Here is a 22,774-nt window from a genome sequence, read left to right as displayed (position 1 = left end):
TTGTAACTTTGTAGTAAGTCTTAAAATTAGAAAGCGTAAGTCCTCCAACTTTGTTCTTTTTCAAGATTCCCTTGGCTATTCTGTGTCCCTTGCATTTCCACTAAATTTTAGGAACAGCTTGTCAGTCTCAGCAAAAAAAGCACCTGGGATTTTGACAGGGATTGTATTGAATCCATAGATCAATTGGGGAAGCATTAACACCTTGATAATATTGTCTTCCAACCCATAAACATGGGCTGTCTTTCCATTTACTTAACTCTTCCATTCCTTTTAATGAGATTTTGCAATTTTCACTGTACAAGTCTTATACTTCTTTTATTAAATTTATATACAAGTAATTCATTGTTTTTGAATTCTGTAGATTGAGACAAATCTTACATCCTTGCTAATCTTGCTTATTCTAATAGTTTTTAGGATCTTCAGGATTTTCTATATACAAGATCATGTCATCTGCAAAGAGAGTTTTGCTTCTTCCTTTCCAATTCAGATGCCTTTTATTTCTTTTTCTTACCTAATTGCTCTGGCTGGGAACCTGAAGTACAATGTTAAAAAGAATCAGTGTGCATTTGATGTGACCAGATAGACTTTTTGAACCTTGATTTTCTTCTCTGTACAATGGAAAGAATAATATCTACTTCCAAGGGCAGTGTTGAGAAGAATGATACAATGCAGCCAGCTCTAGGCTTGGCACTTAATGATCGTTCCACATGTGTACTCCTTTTCCTTCAGTCATCTTCTCTACTATGGTATTTTGAGCTCCCAATTTTGATATCATTTACCATGTTCTCAAATCAACTCTTGCTAAACAATCTTCAAGCCCCACCCCCCCGCGCCCCAAGGACTGGTTGTATGTATGTATGTATGTATTTAATTTCAGTATAGTTGACACACAATGTTATATTAGTTTCAGGTGTACAGCATATTGATTCCACAACTCTATACATTATGCTGTGCACACCACAAATGTAGCTACCATCTGTCACCATGCGATGTCATTACAAAATTATTGACTCTATTCCCTATGTGTACCTTTTATCCTCATGACTTATTCATTCCATAACTGGAAGCCTGTATCTGCCATCCCCCTTTACCCATTTTGCCTATCCCCTCCAAACCTCCCCCCCCCCCCACCGCCGCCACGCTACTCTCTGGCAACCAAAGTTTTGTTCTCTGTATGTATAGGTCTGATCCTGCTTTTTGTTTATTCATTTGTTGTGTTTTTTAGATTCCACATAGATAAAGGAAATCATATGGTATGTTCGACAGTCTCTGTCTGATTTATTTCACTTAGCATAATACCCTCTAGGTCCATCTGTGTTATTGCAAATGGCAAGGTCTCATCCTTTATTATGGCTGAGTAATATTACATTGTGTGTGTATACATTTTTTTTTTATTAACTCATCTATCCATGGACACTTGGGCTGCTTCCATATCTTGGCTATTAGAAATAATCCTGCAATAAGCATAGAAGGGCATACATCTTTTCAAATTAGTGTTTCCATTTTCTTTGGGTGAATACCTACTGGTGGAATTACGGGATCATATGGTATTTCTATTATTAAAGTTTTGAGGAACCTCCAAATTGTTTTCCATAGTGGATATTTCCAAAGGATATTTCTTTGAAATGCAGATCCCATGGATCTACCTCAAAAAATTGTTATTCCATGCATGTGTCTGGGTGTGGTCCAGTGTCATCAAGTACCCCCAGCTATGCTGAATGAGATGGTCAAGGGCCACACTTAGGGAAATCTATGATCTGAGAAAAAGCTTGCTTTAGAAACCCTAGAGCTGCATTTTCTTCAAATTCAGACCTATACAAAGACAGCAAACCTAGTTTTCCAGTCCCCCATGGAGCCTCAGGCTGAGCTGACCCAGAAACCGGAAGCAAGTCCATCACCCATGCTACTTGTTCCTGTTCTGCTTGATGACATGGAAGTGCCATTTTTGCCTGTCCCGCATCCATTTCCCTTTTCTCTGCTAACCCTCTGGAGTTCCTCACTTCTGGTTAAAATGGTTCAAGCAAGGCGACTGCCCTCCCTCCCCACCCCCCAACTCAAGTCAATGAAGGTCAGCCTCCAGAACATTTTCTAGAACAAAGGAAAGGAAAGCTTTTCTTTCAGGACTATGGGGCTGGTAGGAACCTAAGCCTAGAGTGGCCGGGGCTAGTCTCACATAAGGTGGCGAGCCTACCGAGAAAGAAACCGTAGAGAAGGTGGCCCTGTGACATCTTTAGACCTCTGGAGCTCTTGGTAATATGAGTTGCTAATTCTCTTTTTGGTGTGAGTCAGTTTGAGTTGGAATTTCTTCTGATAGCTGGGAGTTCTAAGACACAGAACTGACCCCTCAAATGGAGGCCTTTACATCACCCTGTCTCTCCTCTTCTTAACCTCTACTTCTCTACCCAAACAAATCCTCACTGGGCTGTCCCAAACAATTCCCCTGCACCTCACTTGCCTCCCAGGATGTCACCTCCTTGCCACAATGGGACACAAGTTTCCCATGTCCCTCCAGGTCGGGGACTTGTTCTTTAGGGCCAGGTTTAGTTCATTTTTCTTCCACTCTGGGGGACAAAAATCCTTTTCCTTTGAGAGGCATGTTATAGAGCTCACTGTTCATTACTGATTCCTGATCACTTAATTCACTTAGGATTCTGACACCTGTTTTACAGTCTCCACTTCCACCTCTGCCATCATTCCAGAGGGATTTCACCATTCCACTTAATAGCCTGTAATCATAGCTCATGTAGCATTTACTGTGTACCAGGCATACTTCTAAGCAGCTTACATATATTTTAGCTCACTCAACCCTTGTAATAGCATGAAGTATTATTATCCCCATTTTATAGATGAGGAAACTGAGGCACAGAAAGGCTATTTAGACTCTTCTAGAGTTACCCAGCTCCTAAGTGGTAGAGTGGGAATGTGAACACAGAGTCTAAGTGCAGAGTATGGGCTCTTAACATACCTGCTAGCCTCCTAGTTCGTGTTGTCTAAAATTGTAGCATCCCCCATATCCATTCTATATTGGTCCTGTGAAGGTGGCGGGCAGTCAATACCTCTTCCAACTGAGTCATTGCATATCTGGAAGGTCCTTGGAGAAGAGGAGATATCAGCTGAGGGTGGTCTGGATGGTCACAGAAGGTCTGTACCTCCCCCTTTGTACAGCACATGATTTATTGCCATTGCCCATGTAAATGTACCAACTAATGGAAAGGCCCCAAAACTGGGATTTAAGTTGGGCCAAAGACACAGCAACAGAAAAGCAGTTATATATTCTGTCCTGGTACCCCATAAAACCTCTTCTGCCCCACCAGTCCTTATTCTCCTGGGAAAGTTTCTGCAATCAGGCCACTCCTCAGAACGTGTGTCTTGTCTATAGCCTTACTCGTGGCCATGTGCTCCTCAACCCTGTAGAAGGTTTGCACAATAGGTTCAAAACCTCTGGTTTTCTTCCTTCCTCCGTTTGCAAGAGCAGGGAGAAGGAAGGCAGGGGACCGTTCACCATCCCAGCCAATCACACCTACATGTAGCTTCATCCAGAGTTGTTCCACCCTGAAAATCCCTGCCCAGACCCCCACCCGACATCATCCCACGTCAATGCCTTCATTCCTCTCTCCAGCTCAGCCAGTTCTCCACCTTCACTTCCCGCTGCTGATGGGCCCTCGGCTTTATAATGCCTGCTAACACAACTCCACTGCTGCCAGACCCAACCTGCAAATACATCCCTGGATCAACACAAACGACCCACTTCTCTCTTCCAGGTTCTACCACGGGTAGAAAAAAACTCAAACGTGTGTACTGGCGCCATTATAAATATAAGATCGCCAAGATCAGCATGCCCCGCTCCACGACACCAAGCAAGCCTAATTAGTACTCACAACGGCTTTAATTATAACTATTTATTGAGTGCCTACTCCGTGCCAAGCACTTGTCTTAATCACTTTCCAAGCACTTTATTTAATTCTCAAAACACTACCACTCTGAGTTAGAGATTATTCATGGTTCCCATTGCACATAAAGTAACACTGGGGCTCGGGTAGGTCGGGAGGAGCTCGTGGTCACACCTGCATCCCTCTAGCCGCCAAGAACACCGCCTGCAGCTGTCTGCTCGTCAAGAGCCCGGCCCGTTCCCGGCAGTCTTTACCACCCCAAACTGCAGTGTCACGCTGGAGCAGCGTTTTCAAGGGTGAAAGTAAAAGAACAAGAAGAAAGGAAGAGAAGAAAACCATCGCGATAAGCTCCAGAAAGGAGGGCGCAGAGATACTTCCTGGTCAGCGTTACTCAGCACTTTGTGGGGTTTGCGGGGCTGGAGGGCGGGAGCATAGCGGGCCTTTTCGAGGAATCCACCCCTGCCTAAGCGGCTCCTTCACGAACCCAGGGGCGTTTGGTTAAGGCCGGCTGACCCCTTCCCAGGTGGCCCTGTGGCTCTGGGGGTGGCCATCCGCGTCCCCGCCTGCCCGCCCCCTCGTGCACAGTGTGCGCGTCCCGTAAGCCGCTCGGCCGCCCCGACAGATCCCGGGTCCCAGCTGGGACGGGGACGGGCGGGCGGGGCCCCCGGCTTTGAGTCCAGGGCACTCCCTGGGGCCCCGCCCAGCGCCCGCGCCGGCCCCGCCCCCGGGGAGGCCCCGCCCCTAGCGGACGTTCCGACGGTTCCGGGAGGCGGGGCCTGGCCTGGGCGCCTAGGCGGGCGCGGGAGGCCCGAGCGGGCGCGCCCCCGCAACACGCACGCCGCGCGCGCCCGACCGCCCCGCCCCAGTTGCTATAAAGGGAAGGCGGGCTGAGCCCTCTCCGAGCTCTGTCCGGCGTTTACGATCCGCCTACATCGGTCTGTACAGTCGCTTGTCAGACCCCAGCCGCCAAGATGGTGAAGCAGATCGAGAGCAAGGTACGCGCCTCCCGGGGAAGGCCAGGACGCGACGCGCAGCCTCCGTAGCCAGGGAGGGCGAGGGCGGGAGGTGGGCAGGCGCCCCTCCGCAGCCTGGGGGAAGGGGACGCGACGGTCCGGCCTGAGACTGCGGGAAGCCCGGGCCTGGGCGCGCCCGAGGCGGCCGAGCACGCCCCGGAGGAAGGGAGGAGAGGGCCGAGGGCGCTCTGGATGGCGTGCTCCGGGTGCTCCCCGCTGCCTGTGTCCGGTGCGCCAGGCGTCCCCCCACGGCGCCTCCTGCACCCCCGTGGTCGGAAAGCCCCTGTTGGTTGAGGGGATGAAGTCTGCCCTTGGCCCCGGTCCGTCTCTGGATACGGGCCGGGCAAAGAGATGGAGGGCCCCTTGAAGGAGGCGCGGGGTTGGGGGCCGCCACTCCCTCCCCGGTGGGCGGTGTGATCCCCCACGTTGGGCGGGCAGCGTGAGCTCCCCTGGGAGCGTATCCGGGCCGAAGACCCCGGGCGCCTCCGTCGCTGCCCGGCCCCAGATTTGGCGAGTGCTGTCTCCACGCCAGGGGGCGGCTCCGGTCTGGAGCCCCCCTCGCAAGTACGAGTCCGGCCTCTAGGCCCGAGGGGCCCAGGTGGCCGCAAGGAAGTGAGGCCGGGGCCGCGCCCTCGGGACTCCTCCTCTTGCGGCGCTGGGCGTGTTTCCGGCAGCCCTGGCTTTGGAATGACTCAGTCCCCAAGACTGGGCCCAGGGGCCTCCTCTGCCCTGCCCATCCGTGATTCACCCACGGTCGGGGGTTTTCGCTGCAGCCAGGAGTGCCCCCGAGGCGGGCGCGCCAGGTGGTGGTTCTACCCTATTAGGAATGCCCAGCATAGTGTTCCATCATCGAGAGTTATTGCGAGCCTAATGCCCTGCTGCTCAGGAAACTGAGCCTGACATAGCGTCTGGTTGGTATGCCGTAGCCACTCAAGAAGTGTTTGTTAAATGCAGTCAAAAAAGTGAGTGGGAGAACATTGATGTTGCTCGAACAGTGGAAAACCCCTCCAAAGCGTTTACCCTGCGGTACCTCCCATCCCAAGCCCTCGCCCGCCTTGAATGTCTGGACCTCAGAGGTGCTGGGGTGGCTTCGAAAATGGAAGTTTCTCTGTAATGGTCCCTTTTTGTTACTTTTATAATCAGGAAACGTATATGGTCCTTGTAGAAATTTTGGCGAGAGACACATCTCCTGTTTCCTAGAAACACCTGCAAAGTAGTTGAGATTATTTTATGTATCCTGTTTTCTGAGCCTCTCCCTACCCGTCCCCCCCCCACCCCCCCCCCCCCCCCCCCCCCCAAGTTTAGCCTGAGCCCTTTTCAGGTAGTTAGAAGCTTTTGTAATCATTTGAGTATCTGAACACATTGCTGGACATTCAGGCAGTTTTTAGGGTCTCCAGTGCCGCGATTGGGTCAAGGGACATGAACCTTTTGTTTCAGGTTTGTAAATTCCCAAACCACATAGGACAGTGCTTTTACTCCACCCCCATCAACAGTGACATTTCCCCCCTAACTTTGACCAAATCATTAATAAGAAAAATGGTCTTGTATCTTATTTTAGTGATGCTGAACTTTTCCCTATATATATGTTGATTGATTATAGTTCATGATCTGCTTGTCCTTAATTTTTTTTTCCTAATGGCATCCTTTTTATTATTATTGTGTGAACTTTTAGATTAAAATTAGCAGCCCTCTCATTTGTTGGGAAGGTCATTGAGTTTTGTTCCTCCTATTTTTATTCAGTACCTACTGAGTGACAAATATCAGTTCACGGGTTGTTCTCCAGGGTCTGGCCATGTCATCAGTATAACCTAAGAGGTGAGAACCCATTAAAAGAGTAGGACTTTGAGTGGCTCATAGTAGTTGTCTCAGAATCCCCATACACTACAAACAAAATCGATTGATTCCTAGAACACACCTTTCAGTCTTTCCCCATCTTAGCTGTCACAGTTGTGGCGCCCTCCTCCCCTCATTAATGGGAGATGTGTACAAAGGTGACTGGAGATTGGTTACACAAGAAAGGACTACAGCCTGGGGCCTAAAGACCCTGATAATCAGTTGACCTTCAAAATTATGACCCAGAGGCATTAATCAAAAGTTAAACTCATTTGAATGTTACTAGTAAATATTGAACACACCTTAGATTTCCATCCTGATGGGCTACAGTTGGTGCCATTGGCCATCTAAGACCTCTCTTTCTGAAGTGTGATAGTTTAGAGTCACTGGGATCTATTTTAGATATAAGTGGACTGTAAATGTGTGATGAGAAAGAAATCAACCCAGTTGTGTGTTGTTTTTTAAGAATAGCATCGGCCATTTATTGAACGCCTACCTTCTATACATAAGCGTTCATGCTTGTTAATTACCTTCAGAATGGGTATGTTTAGGAAAAGAAATCCTAGAATCTGTTCTTATCTACCCCAAATATATTGTTTTGTTTTCTGAGTATTTATGTCCATGATGGGGACCTTTATTTATCCTCATAGTTAATTTCTGGGAGTTAGACCTCGTGAGATAATCTTGAATCGTTTTCCAATTGATGTCTCTTTAAGACCAACTTAAGTATCAGGAGAAGAGAATTTGTTGTGACCTCTACACATACCTGGCTCTGTAACTCTTCAGTTAAGCCAAAAGTTATTGTTGCATGGCTTTTTTTTTTTTTTTCCAGAATTTTACGTAGTTTTGCTAGAATTTGATTCAGCAAATCAAAAGGTTTGAGGGAAACTTTGAGAGTGTTTGAGTAATATTTTGTGTTGAAAGTAATCTCAAGTATTTACTGGGAGCCAACCATGTTCACAAAACAGTGCATTCATCTGATTGGACCTTATCATTCATTGACTTTTTTCCTGTCTAACCTGGTTCTTGCAGTAGAATGGCTAGTTTGACCCTTTAAAAAATCATGTTAGTGAAGGCTTTGCATTAAATTCATCTGGAAAACATGGTGATGGTTTGGAAAAATGATTTCTATAATTCTAACTTGTTCTCTCTCCCCACCCCCTCACACACACCTAATATCTCCCCACACCCTGAAGGTGGGGTGAGGGTTTGTACCTGAATAACTGAAAAGGTTATAGAAGTCATGACATGGGAATGCCACTTGTGAATTGCTTCACCAAAAAACAGGAGTTGGAAATTAGAAATATAGAGAAGTAACTGTCCTGCAGAGGAATTCACTTTAGATTTTTTTTTTTTTTTTAATGGTATTTCCTTTCCTTTAGTGGATCAGATCTGATATGATGCTTAGCTTTCAAGGGAGGGGAACGTTAGTTTTTCATTAAACCAATGTGACCAGCATTTTTCCCTTGAAGAAAACCTAGACTTCAGATACAGATGTTTATGTTTTGGTTTCTCTTTGTTGCCCCAGTTTCGGTAAGCACTGATTAAATTGTGATTAAAAAGCAGCCCCTTGTTAACTGCAAGGTTAGGTTCCTAGGGTTACAATATCAAAACCATTGGTAAATGACTCAGGGAGATGGGTGGTAAGGGATTTCTTGATCATGTCTCACTGCTGGAATTTTATTTGACATTTCTAATGCAAAAAAACATTTAAGGAAACTTCTTTGCGTGAAGAACTAAAACTATTATTTGGTCACCAGTAAGAGCAGAGTTTTGAGATAAAGGGCAGACATCAATCATAAGCAGTATGATCTCATCTCTGGAAACTCCACTAAAGGGAGTATAAGGAAATATGCCTAATGTCAACAGTGACTGCCTGAGTGTAAACGTTTGGAGGAGGTTTATTTTCCTTGATAATTTTTTCCTTGATTTTTTTTTTAAAGCTTTTGACATGTTCCACTATAGACCATTTTAATTAATAAAGTAATAGCTTATAAGTTGATTTATCTGAGAGAGCACGAGTGGGGAAAGGGCAGGAAGAGAGTGAGAGAGAATCCCAAGCAGGCTCTGTGCTGTCAGCACAGAGCCCAATAACTGTGAAATCATGACCTGAGCTGAGATCAAGAGTCAGACACTTAACTGACTGAAGCACCCAGGGGCCCCAATAAAGTATTAGCTTTTGACATTGCAAAATTCTGTGCCTTTGTGACTTATTCAATTGAAATGACCCTCTGAGTTGATATTCATTTAGTGAATGTTTACCATTGACCTAGATTTGATGTGGAAATGTAATACAAGTGTCTTTATTTTAATTTGCTCCGTTGAATATAGATAAACTATATACATCATACTTGTTTCGTCTTATCAACTCTGTAGGATTTTTTTCAGTTTGTTTGGTTCATTTTAGCTTCTTAGATTTTTAAAAAGCAGTACCTTTGAATTGTTCTTTGTATCACATTAAGTTTGATCAGGGCTTTGGGAAATAAAGGAAGCTGTTTAACCTATGCGTTTCTTTTTTTCTCCTTAGTATGCTTTTCAGGAAGCCTTGAACAGTGCAGGGGAAAAACTTGTAGTAGTTGATTTCTCTGCCACGTGGTGTGGACCTTGCAAAATGATCAAGCCCTTCTTTCATGTGAGTATGAAATCAGTTCTGTTTTATAAGAGATTCTGTTTCGAGTGGGTGGTCACAAAGCCAGGAAAGGACAGTGTTTGTTGTTGTGGTTGAACCTTTGGTGCAGAAGCAATAGTGTAACAACTTCAGTAATTGCTTTTGACACATGTGTAGCCCAGTGAAGACAACTGTCAGAACTGTCTTAAATGGTTTTTGCTTTTCTTGGAGTTGAAACCCAGGCCCTGTTTGAAATTCAGGCCTCAGAGCTTGACGTGTCAAATTCTTTTATACTAGGAGGAATCTGATTCAGAGAAACTGTATGTCCTTGGTGCTTACCTGGTCTCTAGTCTGAATCTTTAGATCTTTAATTAGTAGTTTCTACTTTTATCATGGTTTCTATTTAAGAAGCTTGAGTATAGTGACTGCCATTACCCAGTTCTGAATCTTTCTGGATTTTTTTAAATTTTCCAGTCCCTCTCTGAGAAGTATTCCAACGTGGTGTTCCTTGAAGTAGACGTGGATGACTGTCAGGTACGTGACTGGAAATTTGGAATACTGCTGAGCTTTTCACATTGGCCTTTTCCTTGGAACTGGAAGGGCTTGTTTTCATACATGTCAAATAATACCGGGACTACAGCCCTCGCTAAAAAAGTCATCGTGCCAATTATGAGCTTAATCCTAGCTCTCAGGAGCTTTGTACATCATATCATAAAATAAGCATAAAAACAGATGGTTGAGGCTGCTCCATCTTACCGCTCACCTTTCTAAAAGTTGAGACGCTCATTAAATCGAAATTGAATTTGATTATAACTAAATCCATAGACTGGAAAATTGAGAGACCGCTCTTAAGATTCTTTGTGAACTGGTGGCATGAGAAAGTGTAGTCATAATCATCTTGCTTGATTTTAATCAATTAGAAAGCCCAAATGTTTGAAAGAACAGACACCAAGGTGCTTGATAGAGAGCCAAGTGTAATTTAGGGGAAATTAACTTTACAAATACTTGTTTAGCATTCTGTGTTAGTGTTACATTAGCATTACAAATACTTGTTCAGCCCAGGTCTGTTCCAGATGCCTTTCTGCTATCCATCCCCATTTTACAGACGAGGATAAACACAGAGGAGTGATCCATGGAGTTACAGTTAGTGGCAGAGTCAGGATTTAAGATGCGGTACTGTAGAGGAGGCTCTGGTGTCGGGTGGGTGCAGATCGAGTTCCTGGCACATGACTTGCCTCGTAACCAGCCCACTGAACTAGGAGTGTGCCTGTTCGTGTTCAAGAACGGCACCTGGGAGTTCTTTACAGATACATGCACATTTTTCCCTTAGCCCCAGTGGGGCGGGAGGGTGTAGGGTATGATACGGCAGTAAGGGTGCTCACGCGGGTTCCAGGCCTGGCTGCAGGACTTCTCCCTTAGGCCAGCCTCTCTTCTCCCTTCAGCTCTGGTTCTTCTCTGTGCCCGGATCTTGACACCTGCCCCATCAACCTCCAAGTGTGGCTTTTTCATTGAGCAAACCTGGAATGTTTAGTAAAGGTCCTGAGAGGTTTATAAAAACAAGTATGTGGCAGTACTTTCCAAACCTGTAAGCACCTGTCGACACCAAATCGCTTTTTCTAAGCACCTTTTCTCATTCTACACTCATACCTTTACTGGTGAGGTCCTCTCTATCTACCTGGCTCATCCTTCCCTTTCATACCTAACAAACTCCTAGTCATATGCTTCACATCTTCTCCAGGAACCTCTCTCCACTTACCCCCTTTTGTACCTGGACTAAGTTAGTTCCCTTTCCTCTGTGTCTCCATGATGTCCTCTGCCCCTCCTTTCCCCTTGCATTTATGGTAGTGGATTGGGGAGGACCCCATATTTAGGTGGCCTGCCTTATTTTCCAGCTCCATCCTTTATCACCTGTGCCTGTTTGAGCCTCTGTAAAATGGCAGTGCTTATCCAACATCATAAAGTAGTAGCTGTCAGGATTCCATGACATAATACGTAGAAGGTGCCGAGAACAGTGCCTGGCACACGTTCGGTGAATCTTAGCTGGTGGTGTATTTTTTTGTCTGTCCTTTACCATTAGTGCCTGTAAGTTTCTTGGGATGAGAGACCCTTATTTACTTGGCTGTGGGTCTGTCCTTTACCATTAGTGCCTATAAGTTTCTTGGGATGAGAGACCCTTATTTACCTGGCTGTGGTAAAGCGTAGTGGGTGTAGAATGCGTTTATTAAATGATGACGTTACTGTTCTGATGTGTCGCAGAGTTTTAAGAAAATGACAGTAGATAGCATGTGCTTGGGAAAAAAAATTCTAGCTCCCGATCTAAACCTAATTTACAGACTTATTTTTTTTATATGATCACTGTAGGCATGTGAAAATGGCACCTGGAGGGGACTAGAGAAATTTCTGACTGGTACTATGGCCCTATCAGATAGCAAGCGACTCTCTAAAGTTTTTATGTGAGAGGAAGAACCTGCTAGGTGCTCTGCCCGAGTTAGGTCACTTAATCCTCATGAGAGCTCTGATGACAGTTGCCTGCATAGAGTAGGCGATGGGGCTACAGCACAAGAGGAGGGCTAGGTCATTTGAAGCAGAGCCTGCCAGGGTGGACTCTTGCACCTTGCTGGACCGAGGACAGGTGCTCTCACTGCCCGAGTCCAAAACCTCGGGGAAGGAGATGTGCAAAGCAGTCACGGACTCTGTGAGAGAACTCCTCCTTCTGTCTGGTTAGAGTACACACCCTGAACGTTTCTAGACCTTGGAGTGACCCTCTCACAAGTTGGGGACTTTTCACTTTGCCTCCATATTCTAAAGATTGAGCACCGTACAGGATTTTTCTTTGACTACTTTTGTGGTACTATTACCGTTACCATCTAAATAGCCTCGATCTGTTAGGGAGTAAGAACCCATTGGTCACATACACATAATAACTGCTGTCAGCGCGTACTCACCTCGCCATTCTGAATTACCCTCCTTGCCAGTTCTGTCAAAAAGCAGTTCATTAAACAATCAGCCAGTATTTCCTCGGGGAATTTCCAAGTCACAGGAGTAGATCCTCCAGTTGGCTTTGCAGCTCTAGGTAAAAGCCTCCCCTCATTTCGATTGTAAAATCGAGAAAAGGGATAAAAAGTACATCGGTCACATTTCTCCATATTAGATTCTGTCATTAATGGGTGAAATTATTAATGACTGAACTAGTTTAAATTTTTGTGCAGATAATTCCTGCTGAATTTCAGACTTAGGGTACTTTGTACTGTCTTTTTGGCATAAGCAACATACAGTTTTAATAGATAGAAGACTGTAAGCACTTGGGCAGGAAGAAGTTAGCTTTTAGGTGTAATAGATTCAAACAGACCATCAGGAGGTGTGGACACACCATGTGGCCCTCAAAATCATTTTGAGGGGTACCAGCCCTTTTGAAAATGCTGGACTCTACTCCCAAGTCTGTACAGGGTAGGATACTTATTTTGTAAATTAAAACAAGAAACAAAGTAATTTAGACCCGATGGTTGTGCAGCCTTTTAGAACTGCTGTATGTTGCCGTTTTGATTAGAACAGCCAGGAAGGACTTCGTAGAAATGACAAAAGCAGGTTTGAAGTTACTTTGGCTGTATGGAATTCTAAGCTGAAAACCAATGAAACTAAATTTAATAAGAGAAAAAGTAGTCTTATTACACTTACTGATAAAGACGTATACAAATCTGAGATTGGGCAAAACCAGAGGGATGGAGAACAGATTGGGGTAGGGGAGGACTTGAGGATCAAGGAGCTGCTGAGGAGATTGTAGGTGAGCAAGGGAACCGGTCTGTATCTTGGTTTTGATGTTACCTGACTATGCATTTGTCAGAACTCCCAGAACTTAAACACCCCGTAAAAACTGAATTTTGCTTTATGTAATTTTTTTTAAATTCCAGATTGTTTACAAAAAATAGGAGTTGGGGGTGTCATTAGGGGGGTGGACTAGTTAAGTGAGGAACGTGATAAACTTAGGATCGAGAATGTTTAAGGCTTCAAATGTAACTAAATTTTTAAGTATGAATACCTTTCAAGTCACTATAGGAATAGGCAAATTAGTCCATAGAGCAAGTAGTAGAAAGAAATACTAATTTTAGAGAGTAGAGATCAAATGCTAGTTATGAACTAAAACTTGACTGAAGTCCATAAGATATTAATAGATGGGCGTACTATGTTCCTAGATAGTGACTCAGTGTTATTAAAATGGAGTACTCCCAAGTTGGTCTGATTAGATCTCAGTGTGCCATTCTGAAAAAATACAGTTGGGAAAGTATTTTTAAAAAACAAACACTAATTGGGAGAGAAGTTGTGGGAAATGAGAAAGGAAAAGCCCCATAAAAATAACAGTGTATTAGCTGCCCTTATTAAAACAATGTAGTCTTGTAATGTAGGTAGGTATACGCATGGAACAGAATAGACAGTTCAAAAAAAAAATAGGATCAAGTCTATTTAAACATGTATTAATCATTAACAGTTTGGAGTTAGGATGTTGCATTTCTACCTCCATTAAAATTTGTTTTCTAATGTTTATTTTTGAGAGAGTGCAAGTGGGGGAGGGGCAGAGAGAGAAGGAGACACAGAATCCGAGGCAGGTTCTGGGCTCTGAGTTGTTGGCACAGTTGTCGAATCCATGAACCGTGAGATCATGACCTGAGCTGAAGCCGGATGCTCAACTGACTGAGCCACCCAGGTGCCCCTAACCTAGAAGACATTCAAAAAAAATCCCAGTAAATACTGAACATATTTCCAGAAATGGAGCTGTTAAGCACATTGATGGCCCTGGCTTTCATAATCTCAAGAACAGAACTGTTTTTACTCTTGCCACTGAGGAAATGGGCCTGGAAAAATTCAGTCACAGACCTGAAGTCTGTTTAATGCTCGAGCTCGCGCTTTCAATGAATGGGGTAGAGAAGGGCTGATGGATTTGATCAAGTGAAGTCAGACTAGGTGGCAAAAATCATGATAAATACTGAAATTGATAGGTACTGAAGTACCTCCCAATATGAATGTGTGTCTAGAGCTTTGAAAAGGAGCATGTTTGGGGTGCCTGGGTGGCTCAGTTGGTTAAGTGTCCACCTCTTAATCTCAGCTCAGGTCTTGATCTCAGAGTTAGGAGTCCAAGCCCCACATTGGCTCTGCGCTGGGCTTGCAGCCTCTTCAAAAGCATGTTCTTTGTCTTAGCAGTTCTACTTCCAGGGGTGGTGATTGACCCAGGATGTAGATATTTGCATAGGAAGATGCAAGTGTTTACATTAAGCAAAAAATCAAAGCCTTTTACTTATTGACCAGTGGACTAGTTCCAGTGATGATACCTCCATACAGCGACTGCTATTAGGCCATAAAAAATGATTGTGTACTTTTTCACGGGGAAAAGTCCACTGTATGTATATATTATACTGAGTATACAGGTGTGTTACCATGCACGCAGCATAGGTTTTATAAAGAAAAGCATTTAGGTACACTAGTGAGATGCTTATGGTGGCTTGTACAGATTAGGACTGGTTTCCTTCTTCCAGTTTTTTGCCTTGAATGTAGGTTATACTTCTATAAAATGAAAATGATCTTCCTAGGCCCATCAGTTTCACTTTAAGGTTTTTGCCCTAAGATGTGTCTGAGGATTTATTCACAAGGATGTGCAGAAATTGGAAATAACAAAGCCTCACTTTTAGGAATCAAGGCGACCTAGGATTCCATACCATAAACAAAGCAAAACAAAACCACCTTCACATCTAATGAAAGCAAATTCTAAATGCTTTACGTGGTAAAGTTTTAAAGATTTGAGTGCAATTTTTAAAATTTAAAAAATACATCTTGTTCATCTTATTTTGAGAGGAAAGAGAATTCCAAGGCAGGCTTGAGCTCATAAACCATGAGATGGTGACCTGAGCCCAAATCAAGCGTCAGACATTTAATGGCCTGAGCCATGCAGATGCCCCAGGATTTTTTAAATGCTATCACAGAGCCTTGGCACCACTTCTGAGTATTCGTCTATTTTCCAGTTTGGGGATTTAGTTTTTTATAAGTCCCTTCTTTAATAAGTCTCTTATTGAGAGAGTCCCAAGCAGGCTCTGCACTGTCAGCACAGAGCCCAACTTGGGGCTTGATCCCATCAACCATGAGATCATGACTTGAGCCAGAATCGAGAATCCTACTGAGCCACTCAGGTGCCCCAGGATTGATTTTATTGTAAATTCAGCAGTTGTACCAACGCAGGAACGCTGGTCTCTGGCTAGTTGAGGCAGAAGACATCCAGAATCCTGAGAGCATCGATTAGACTGTCACATCCATTGAATGAGACGAGACCCTGTATTTTCTGCTGATAAAGCTTTCTCAGTAGAAAGTTATGACGACTGGCCAGCCCTGTTTTACCTGCCTTTGTGTGTGATGCAGCTCACTCCCCTGGTGAGTTTCTAATTAGAAGGAGGGGGGTGGGTAGTGCACCTGGGTGGCTCAGTAGGTTGAGCGTCCAAGTTGAGCATCCAGCTCTGGCTCAGGCCATGATCTCGTGGTTCCTGAGTTTGAGCCCCACATCAGGCTCACTGTTACCAGTGAAGAGCCTACTTTGGATCCTCGGTCCCCCTGTCTCTGCCTCCACTTGTGCACCACTTGTGCTCTCTCAAAAGGTAAATAAAACATTAAGAAAGGAAAAATAAGTGGGGAAGAGGGTGGCTTATCCTTTCCAGGCTGCTGCCCTTCTACCATGAATATAACACAAACACCCTTTAATTTGAGCCTTTTGCCAACTGCCTGGATGAAAGGTAGTGTCCAACCGATGGCTTCCGTGTGTGTAAGAGAGGGAAGGGGCTGTACCAAACAGTGGCTCTCCCCAGTGCTGTGAGGGATGAGCCCAGTGTTCCCAGATACTCCAGTGTGGGAAGGATCTGCTAGTGGGCAGCCAATGCAAAGCTTTGTTCTTAAGCTCTCGCATGAGCCAAGCAGCGTATCTGGATCAGATTCAGCCCCTCAGATGACCAGTTTTCAGTCTTTTGCCTAAGTCAGCCCCCCAGCCTAACTTACCATCTTCTGATTTTCTGAGTACTCCTCCAGAACCTTGACATGGGCAGTTCATAGTCTTCCTGTCAACTCTTCACCACGTTTTCAATCTTGGATGCTCTCGCTACAAGGGAATTATTGGAATTTTATGCGGTGGTCTTATCGCATGTTCTTAGTAGTTTCCCTAGGCGTTCAGAACCTGTTAGCCATTTTTACTCCAGTCATTACTGTCCTTGTGCCTCTGTGTTAGCCAGCATTTAGAGGAAGAGTCAAGGATATCCAAAAGGAACTCCCAAGGGTATTATCCACTACCCTTCCTGCCCAGGCTACCAACAATGCAAATTTATAAAGCTGTAAAACCACACTTTTCTTTCCAGTCTCAGAGGAAGAGGTCAAATTAATAAGCTGGCATACTGCCATTACCAATGGCTCAGAGAGATCACTCCATTTTTATAGTCCTGTGCCCTCCCAAATTGTATATTAGAAGTCACCATGATGCCTTTCTTTCCTCTGTAAACTGTTTGGTTTCTGAAATCTGGTTCTCAGAGTTCAGCCTCCTTGGTTGCTGTCCTTCACTGCTTTTTGCTCCTTAGCTGCTGTGTGGTTCTACATTTCTTTCCCAAGCCTCTTGAGGACCATGCTGATATTTTCAATCCCTAATGGATCTTTTCACCTGAACGCTTGTCCAAACCCAACTATTTCCTGAGGCATTTCCCTCCAAACCCTGTGTGAAAAAGGTATGGTGGGGGTAGGGGGGTGTTAGAGCTTCTCATTTCGTGTTCCTGTAACAGAATTAAGGAACGCTTGATACTCCAGGGACCTCTGTTTCTTGATATGCAGCCAAGTTTGAGAATCTACAAGTCAATGTTTAATTAAAAGCAGAAAAAAACCAGTGTGGAACTTTGCCTTTGGGTTATAGGACTTTGTTCTTGAACAATTCTTGGGCAAGTGAATTGTTGTTCCTCTTGCTGATGCTGGGTTTTAGTCTTTATGACCTTCATGTGTGGACTCTATTCCCATAATGAAGATTTGGAAAACTAGGAGCAAAGAAGACAAGTGCTAATTCTGAGGAATAGTTAAGATTAAAATCCTGAGTATACATACGTACAGCAGAATTTGTTACTGCTTCTTTATACTTGAACTAGCTGAGATAGAATTGGATTAAACAATTCACTGGGTCACTGTATATATCTGAGGCCAGTAGCATTCTGCTTATTGGTGGCCCTCAAAGAGGGGAGTACATGTTAATTTTCATTGAGACTGTAACCAATTTGGGTTTTGTGCTGCCATTACATTCATTCTGTCATTCTTCATTTGCTTAAATGAGGTGTATAATGGGGGGGGCGGGGGGGGGGGGTACATCTGGGATTACTTATGCCAGAGCTTAATACTCAGTCTTGTTTTCATCCTCTCCCCGCCCCACACAGGATGTTGCTTCAGAGTGTGAAGTCAAATGCATGCCAACCTTCCAGTTTTTTAAAAAGGGACAGAAGGTAGGTACATTTGACCTTAAATCCAGCTGGACAATAGGAAAACACGGAGTAAATTAAGACACTGAAGGGACTTATTCCTCCACATTGGGAATCCTGTCCCCATTGTCTACTTTTAAGAATATTTAAATAGGTTATTCTTCAGTGATTTCAGTACATACTGGGACATCTAATTGAAAATTGATCTTTGAAGATCCACCATGATTCGTGCTTCATATTTATAAAGTACATTTATCTTTGAGAGAGATTTGGGTAAGAAATTGTACCTCAGCCTTCAGGGCTTTTATTCCCCCCTCTTAGTTTGTGTTTGTTTCTTAAAATGTATGTATCTCTGGATAACAACCAGTCTTTCAAGTAAGATGATACTCCTCCCTCTGCTCTCCCCCTCCTTTCCCCATTCTGTGATAGCTTAGTCACAAAACAAGGTTACGGTGCTACATCTAACTGCAATTCAATATTCTCTTAACAGGTGGGTGAATTTTCTGGAGCTAATAAGGAAAAACTTGAAGCTACCATCAATGAATTAATCTAATTATGTTTTCTGAAAACATAACCAGCCATTGGCTCTTGAAAACTTGTAATTTTTTTTATTTACAAAAAAAGGAAAGATCAAGTGTGAAGACTATATACCCAACTGCCATCTGATTATAAGTGACAATAAAATATTAATTCTACCCTTTTTAAAACTGTCTGGTGTCTTTGAATAGCTTTCAAATAGGTGAAATGTGGCCATTAGGTGATAACTTCTTAGTGACCTTGGTGGCCATTGATTTTGTTTTTTGTTTTTTAAGGGACAGCAGAAGAGGCACCTGAAGTTTATTTATTTTGAGAGCAAGTGAGCACAGACGAGGGGCAGAAAGAGAGGGAGACAGAATCCTAAGCAGGCTCCTCACTGTCGGCACAGAGCCCGACATGGGGCTCAAACCTGGGAACTGTGAGATCACGACCCGAGCCAAAATCAAGAGTTGCACACTTAACTGAGTCACCCAAGATGCCCTAGGCTATTGATTAAGGTTAAAAATCTTGTTGGGGGGCAATGCAGGTAATAGAGTACTATGTTAAAATTGTTTGATTCCTATGAACAGAGAAAATCGTATTCTCTTTTCTAGCAGGCAAATCCCCTCTGACTGATCCTCGTGACCAAAATTGAGGTCCATCCAGAAAGGAATTTCTCTGGTTTTGAGATTCCTGTCTCGAAAGTTACAGTGAGCTGCTGTTTTGCTAGTGGTAACTGAGTCATGTTCTGTCAGAACTTCGTGGTTGCCTCACAAGGGAGTTCTGCAAACATTTCCATGGGAACTTTGATTCCCTCAAAGTGTCTTAAGAGACTGGTTTTATAGGCCTGATAGACATACTTACCTAAGTGGTAAAGAGTGTTGAAGTCATTAGTCTTTAATAAAATCAAGAACATTAAGCGTTTCATAGATGAGTGCTACAGAATAGAGAGCCTAGTGGTCAGCCTGTGACAAAAGACACAATAGTATACAATGGAGAGAAGATGGTCTCCGATCGATGGTAGTGGGAAAATTGGGCAGCTACATGCCAGAGATGAAACTGGACCACTTTCTAAAATTTCTTTTTTTTTTCCAACGTTTATTTATTTTTGGGACAGAGAGAGACAGAGCATGAACAGGGGAGGGGCAGAGAGAGAGGGAGACACAGAATCAGAAACAGGCTCCAGGCTCTGAGCCATCAGCCCAGAGCTTATGCGGGGCTCGAACTCCCGGACCGCGAGATCGTGACCTGGCTGAAGTCGGACACTCAACCGACTGCGCCACCCAGGCGCCCCGCACTTTCTTACACCATATACAAACCTAAGTGGACTAAAGACCCGACTGTGAGAAACTCGAAAGTATAAAATGCCCTAGTACTCTGACATCAGCCCTAGCCACATTTTTCTAATGCATCTCCTCAGGCAGGAAAAAGAAAAGCAAAAATGAACTTGGGACTACCCCAAACCAAAAAGCTTTTGCACAAAATAGGAAACCATCAACAGAAAGCAATAACCTGAATGGGGGAAGATAACTGCAAATGACCTACCCGATAGGGGGTTGATCTAAAGAACTACAACTCAACACCAAAGTAATAATCTGATTTTAAAAATGGGCAGAGAATCTGAAGAGACACTTTTCCAAAGAAGGCATACAGATGGCCCACAGACACGCAAGAAGATGCTCAACATCATTCATCAGGGAAAAGCAAATCAAAACCACAATGAGATATTACTTCACATGGATCAGAATGGCCAGAATCAAAAAGATAGTAATACGTGTTGACAAGATGTGGAGAAAAAGGGGCCCTGTGCACTGTGGGTGGGAATGTAAATTGGTGCAGCTACCATGGAAAACTGGAGTTTCCTCAAAAAATTTAAAGTAGTGTACAATCCAGTAATTCTGGGGGTAAAAAAAAAAAAAAAGGAAAATACTAAAAAGATAAACACACTTGTAGGTTTACTGCAGCATTATTTATAATAGCCAAGACAGGGAAACAACCCAAATATTCAGTGATAGATGACTGGATAAAGATAGTAAGCACACACACATAAACACCATATGTACATGCACACATATATACACATATATGGAATATTATAAAGAATGAGTTCTTGCCATTTACAACATGAATGGAGCTAGAGTATTAGGCAAAATGGAGTAAGACAGACAATGACGTGATTTCACTTACATGTGGAATCTAAAAACCCAAACTGAATAAACAATCACACCTATAAATGCAGAGAACTGATGGTTGCCAGAGGAGGGGGTGGGGGGTGGATGGGCAAAATGGGTGAAGGGAAGTGAGAAAAGTTTCCAGTTACGGAATAAGCTACAAGGATAAAAGGTACAGCATAGGGAAGATAATCAGGGGTATTGTAATGGTTTGCATAGTGACCGTAGGTACATTTACAGGTGAGCACAGTATGTACAAATTTGTCAAATCACCATGTTGTACATTTGAAATTAATGTCACGTTGTGTGTCAACTAGATTTCAGTTTAAAAAGAGTTTTTTTTTAAAATGGGGGGAAAAACCCCAGTGTTTATGTTCTAGACACAACAAATAGAGGATTAAGACAGTTTTTAAATTTGTATAATGAAAATCAGAATTAACCATATGCCCTGTGCCATCCTTATGTTAATTTTTACAACAATCCTAGGAGACAGGTACTGTAATCCCCATTCCCCCCCACCCCCCATTTTCCCAGGGAGGAGACAGGCAAAGAGGTTAGTTTTTCCAGTGTCATACTAAACGGTAGAAGATGGGAGATTTGAGCCAAGGGAGTCTGGAACCACTAAGATGCCTCCCAGTCAAAAGGCTGAATAACTAGTAAAACAATGAGCCCCTATCTGGGTTTCTTTCCTCATCTAAAATTAGGCTGCTGAAGGGTGGCCAACATGGTGGAGAAGTAGAGGCATCCATACTTCCTGTGTCTCTCAAAGACTGGCTGAAGCCTAGGACTTTGACCCCTGGAGAGTCTGGGAGGAAAAGAGACGACGGAGTCTAAAAGGGAGACAACGGGACAACCTTGACGGGCTATAGGTGGGCGATTGTGAACTGGGGGAGATAAAATGGGCCGCACAGGCACGGAAGGGAGGGATCCCCTTCGGGGAGAGACAAGGGAAAGAGAAAGAGTGGCTGGGGAAGCATAGGACTGTATCTGGACAAGAGAAAAAACCTCGGACTGGGATGGAGAGGGATCCCATCTCTAACTGCGGGCCTGTCTTCAGACTGGGGCCGGCTGCCCTGTTTGCACATCTAGGGAGGAGGGGATCCACCCCGGGGTTCCGTGGTAGGTCAGGGGCGCAGTCGGAGCGGGAGAAAATGATCCCCTCCCTGGAGTGCTGTGGGACAGGACAAAGGCTGGCTGCGTCCGCCACCCCCAGGCTTGGTGGCTAGTCTGCACTAGAAGAAAGCGGTCCCCTCCCTGCAGTGCTGCGGCACAGGACAAAAGCAGCTGGGACCACATATCACCAGCATAGAGAGGCCCTTCCCCAGTGCTGGAGTGCACAGAGCGGGAGTTTAAATCCCAGCCAGGCATGGGGCAAAGGAGTCCGCAGAGAAAGACCGCCCTGACTGCTTCTGCCGCACAGTGAGGCCAACTCCAACGGAGTCCACCAGGTCCGTGGAGAAGAAACTGGGGGTTCACCATTTTTCTCCCCACCATCATCAAGGCGGGGCCTCAGGGATTGGTCAGCAGGGCCCACAGTGGAGGCGGGATCGCCTACACCAAACCACACCCCTCCACTCCGGGTAACTGCTTATCTACTGGAGCAGGATAGACTCTGTGGAACTAGACTGACCCCTCCTTCAGGTCAGCTCTGCTGCATTGGCTGGATTAATTCTAGGACGATTCTTGTTATTTAGATATATTCTTCCTTCTTTTCTCCTTATCTCTTCCCTCCTCTAGGCTGGTTACTCTGGTTGTTGGTTTGTTTAAGCAGACATATTTAATCCATTCCCTTGATACATGTTCTACACCTCCTTCATTTATTTTCCTTTCTCTCTCTCTCTCTGGAATAATCAAGCTGTATAGCTTCTCTGTCTGGGTAACTTTATCTTCATTTCTCCCCCGCTCCCTCCCCCCCCCCCCCTTCTTTATTTCCCTTTCTCTCTCTCTGGATTAAGCCCTTTAGTCTCTCTGCCTGGTCAATGTTCATTTTTTCTTTTTCCCCGCCCCTGTCATTTTTCTCTTTGTATGTGCTCTTTCATCACCATCTCCACCCTCTTCTTTACTCGTAGCTGGTGTTTCTGGTTTTTTGCTTTTGGATTTTGTTTGTTCTTTTGTCGCTGTGTTTGTGTGTTTTTGTTTCCTGTTTGTATATTTGTTTTCCTTTCCTGGGCTACTTCAAGGAACAAATCAAAGCACACTTGGTGGAGGGTCCAAAACATCACTACTAGTAGAGAAATAAAATAACCGAAGTCACAACAACAGAGAGCAAGTA

General features: G+C 44.3%; 1 protein-coding gene and 1 long non-coding RNA gene across 2 annotated transcripts; one reads left to right on the top strand and one right to left on the bottom strand.

Moving 5' to 3' along the window:
- Positions 1–4,732: 4,732 nt before the first annotated feature.
- Positions 4,733–18,522, top strand: TXN (thioredoxin). The gene is made up of 5 exons (XM_043567277.1): positions 4,733–4,885; positions 9,264–9,368; positions 9,819–9,878; positions 17,774–17,839; positions 18,306–18,522. The coding sequence occupies exons 1-5, from the start codon at positions 4,862–4,864 to the stop codon at positions 18,366–18,368; spliced, it is 318 nt and encodes a 105-aa protein (XP_043423212.1). The 5' UTR covers positions 4,733–4,861; the 3' UTR covers positions 18,369–18,522.
- Positions 10,238–15,475, bottom strand: LOC122475359. Its single transcript, XR_006295155.1, has 2 exons — positions 12,290–15,475; positions 10,238–10,862 (listed from the first exon to the last, which is right to left on the bottom strand). It is a non-coding gene; the product is annotated as an uncharacterized LOC122475359 (long non-coding RNA).
- Positions 18,523–22,774: the final 4,252 nt, after the last annotated feature.

Source organism: Prionailurus bengalensis, chromosome D4, assembly GCF_016509475.1.
Source record: "Prionailurus bengalensis isolate Pbe53 chromosome D4, Fcat_Pben_1.1_paternal_pri, whole genome shotgun sequence".
NCBI lineage: Eukaryota > Metazoa > Chordata > Mammalia > Carnivora > Felidae > Prionailurus > Prionailurus bengalensis.
The sequence above is the reverse complement of the archived record's forward strand: the minus strand, read 5'-3'. Positions and strand labels throughout refer to the sequence as shown.

Bases quoted from the DNA above. Each gene is read 5' to 3' on its own strand.
- TXN (XM_043567277.1), top strand. From the start codon at position 4,862: ATGGTGAAGCAGATCGAGAGCAAG. The intron at 9,369-9,818 runs GTGAGTATGAAA...TAAATTTTCCAG, and splicing joins TGATCAAGCCCTTCTTTCAT to TCCCTCTCTGAGAAGTATTC. The intron at 17,840-18,305 runs GTAGGTACATTT...TTCTCTTAACAG, and splicing joins TTTTTAAAAAGGGACAGAAG to GTGGGTGAATTTTCTGGAGC.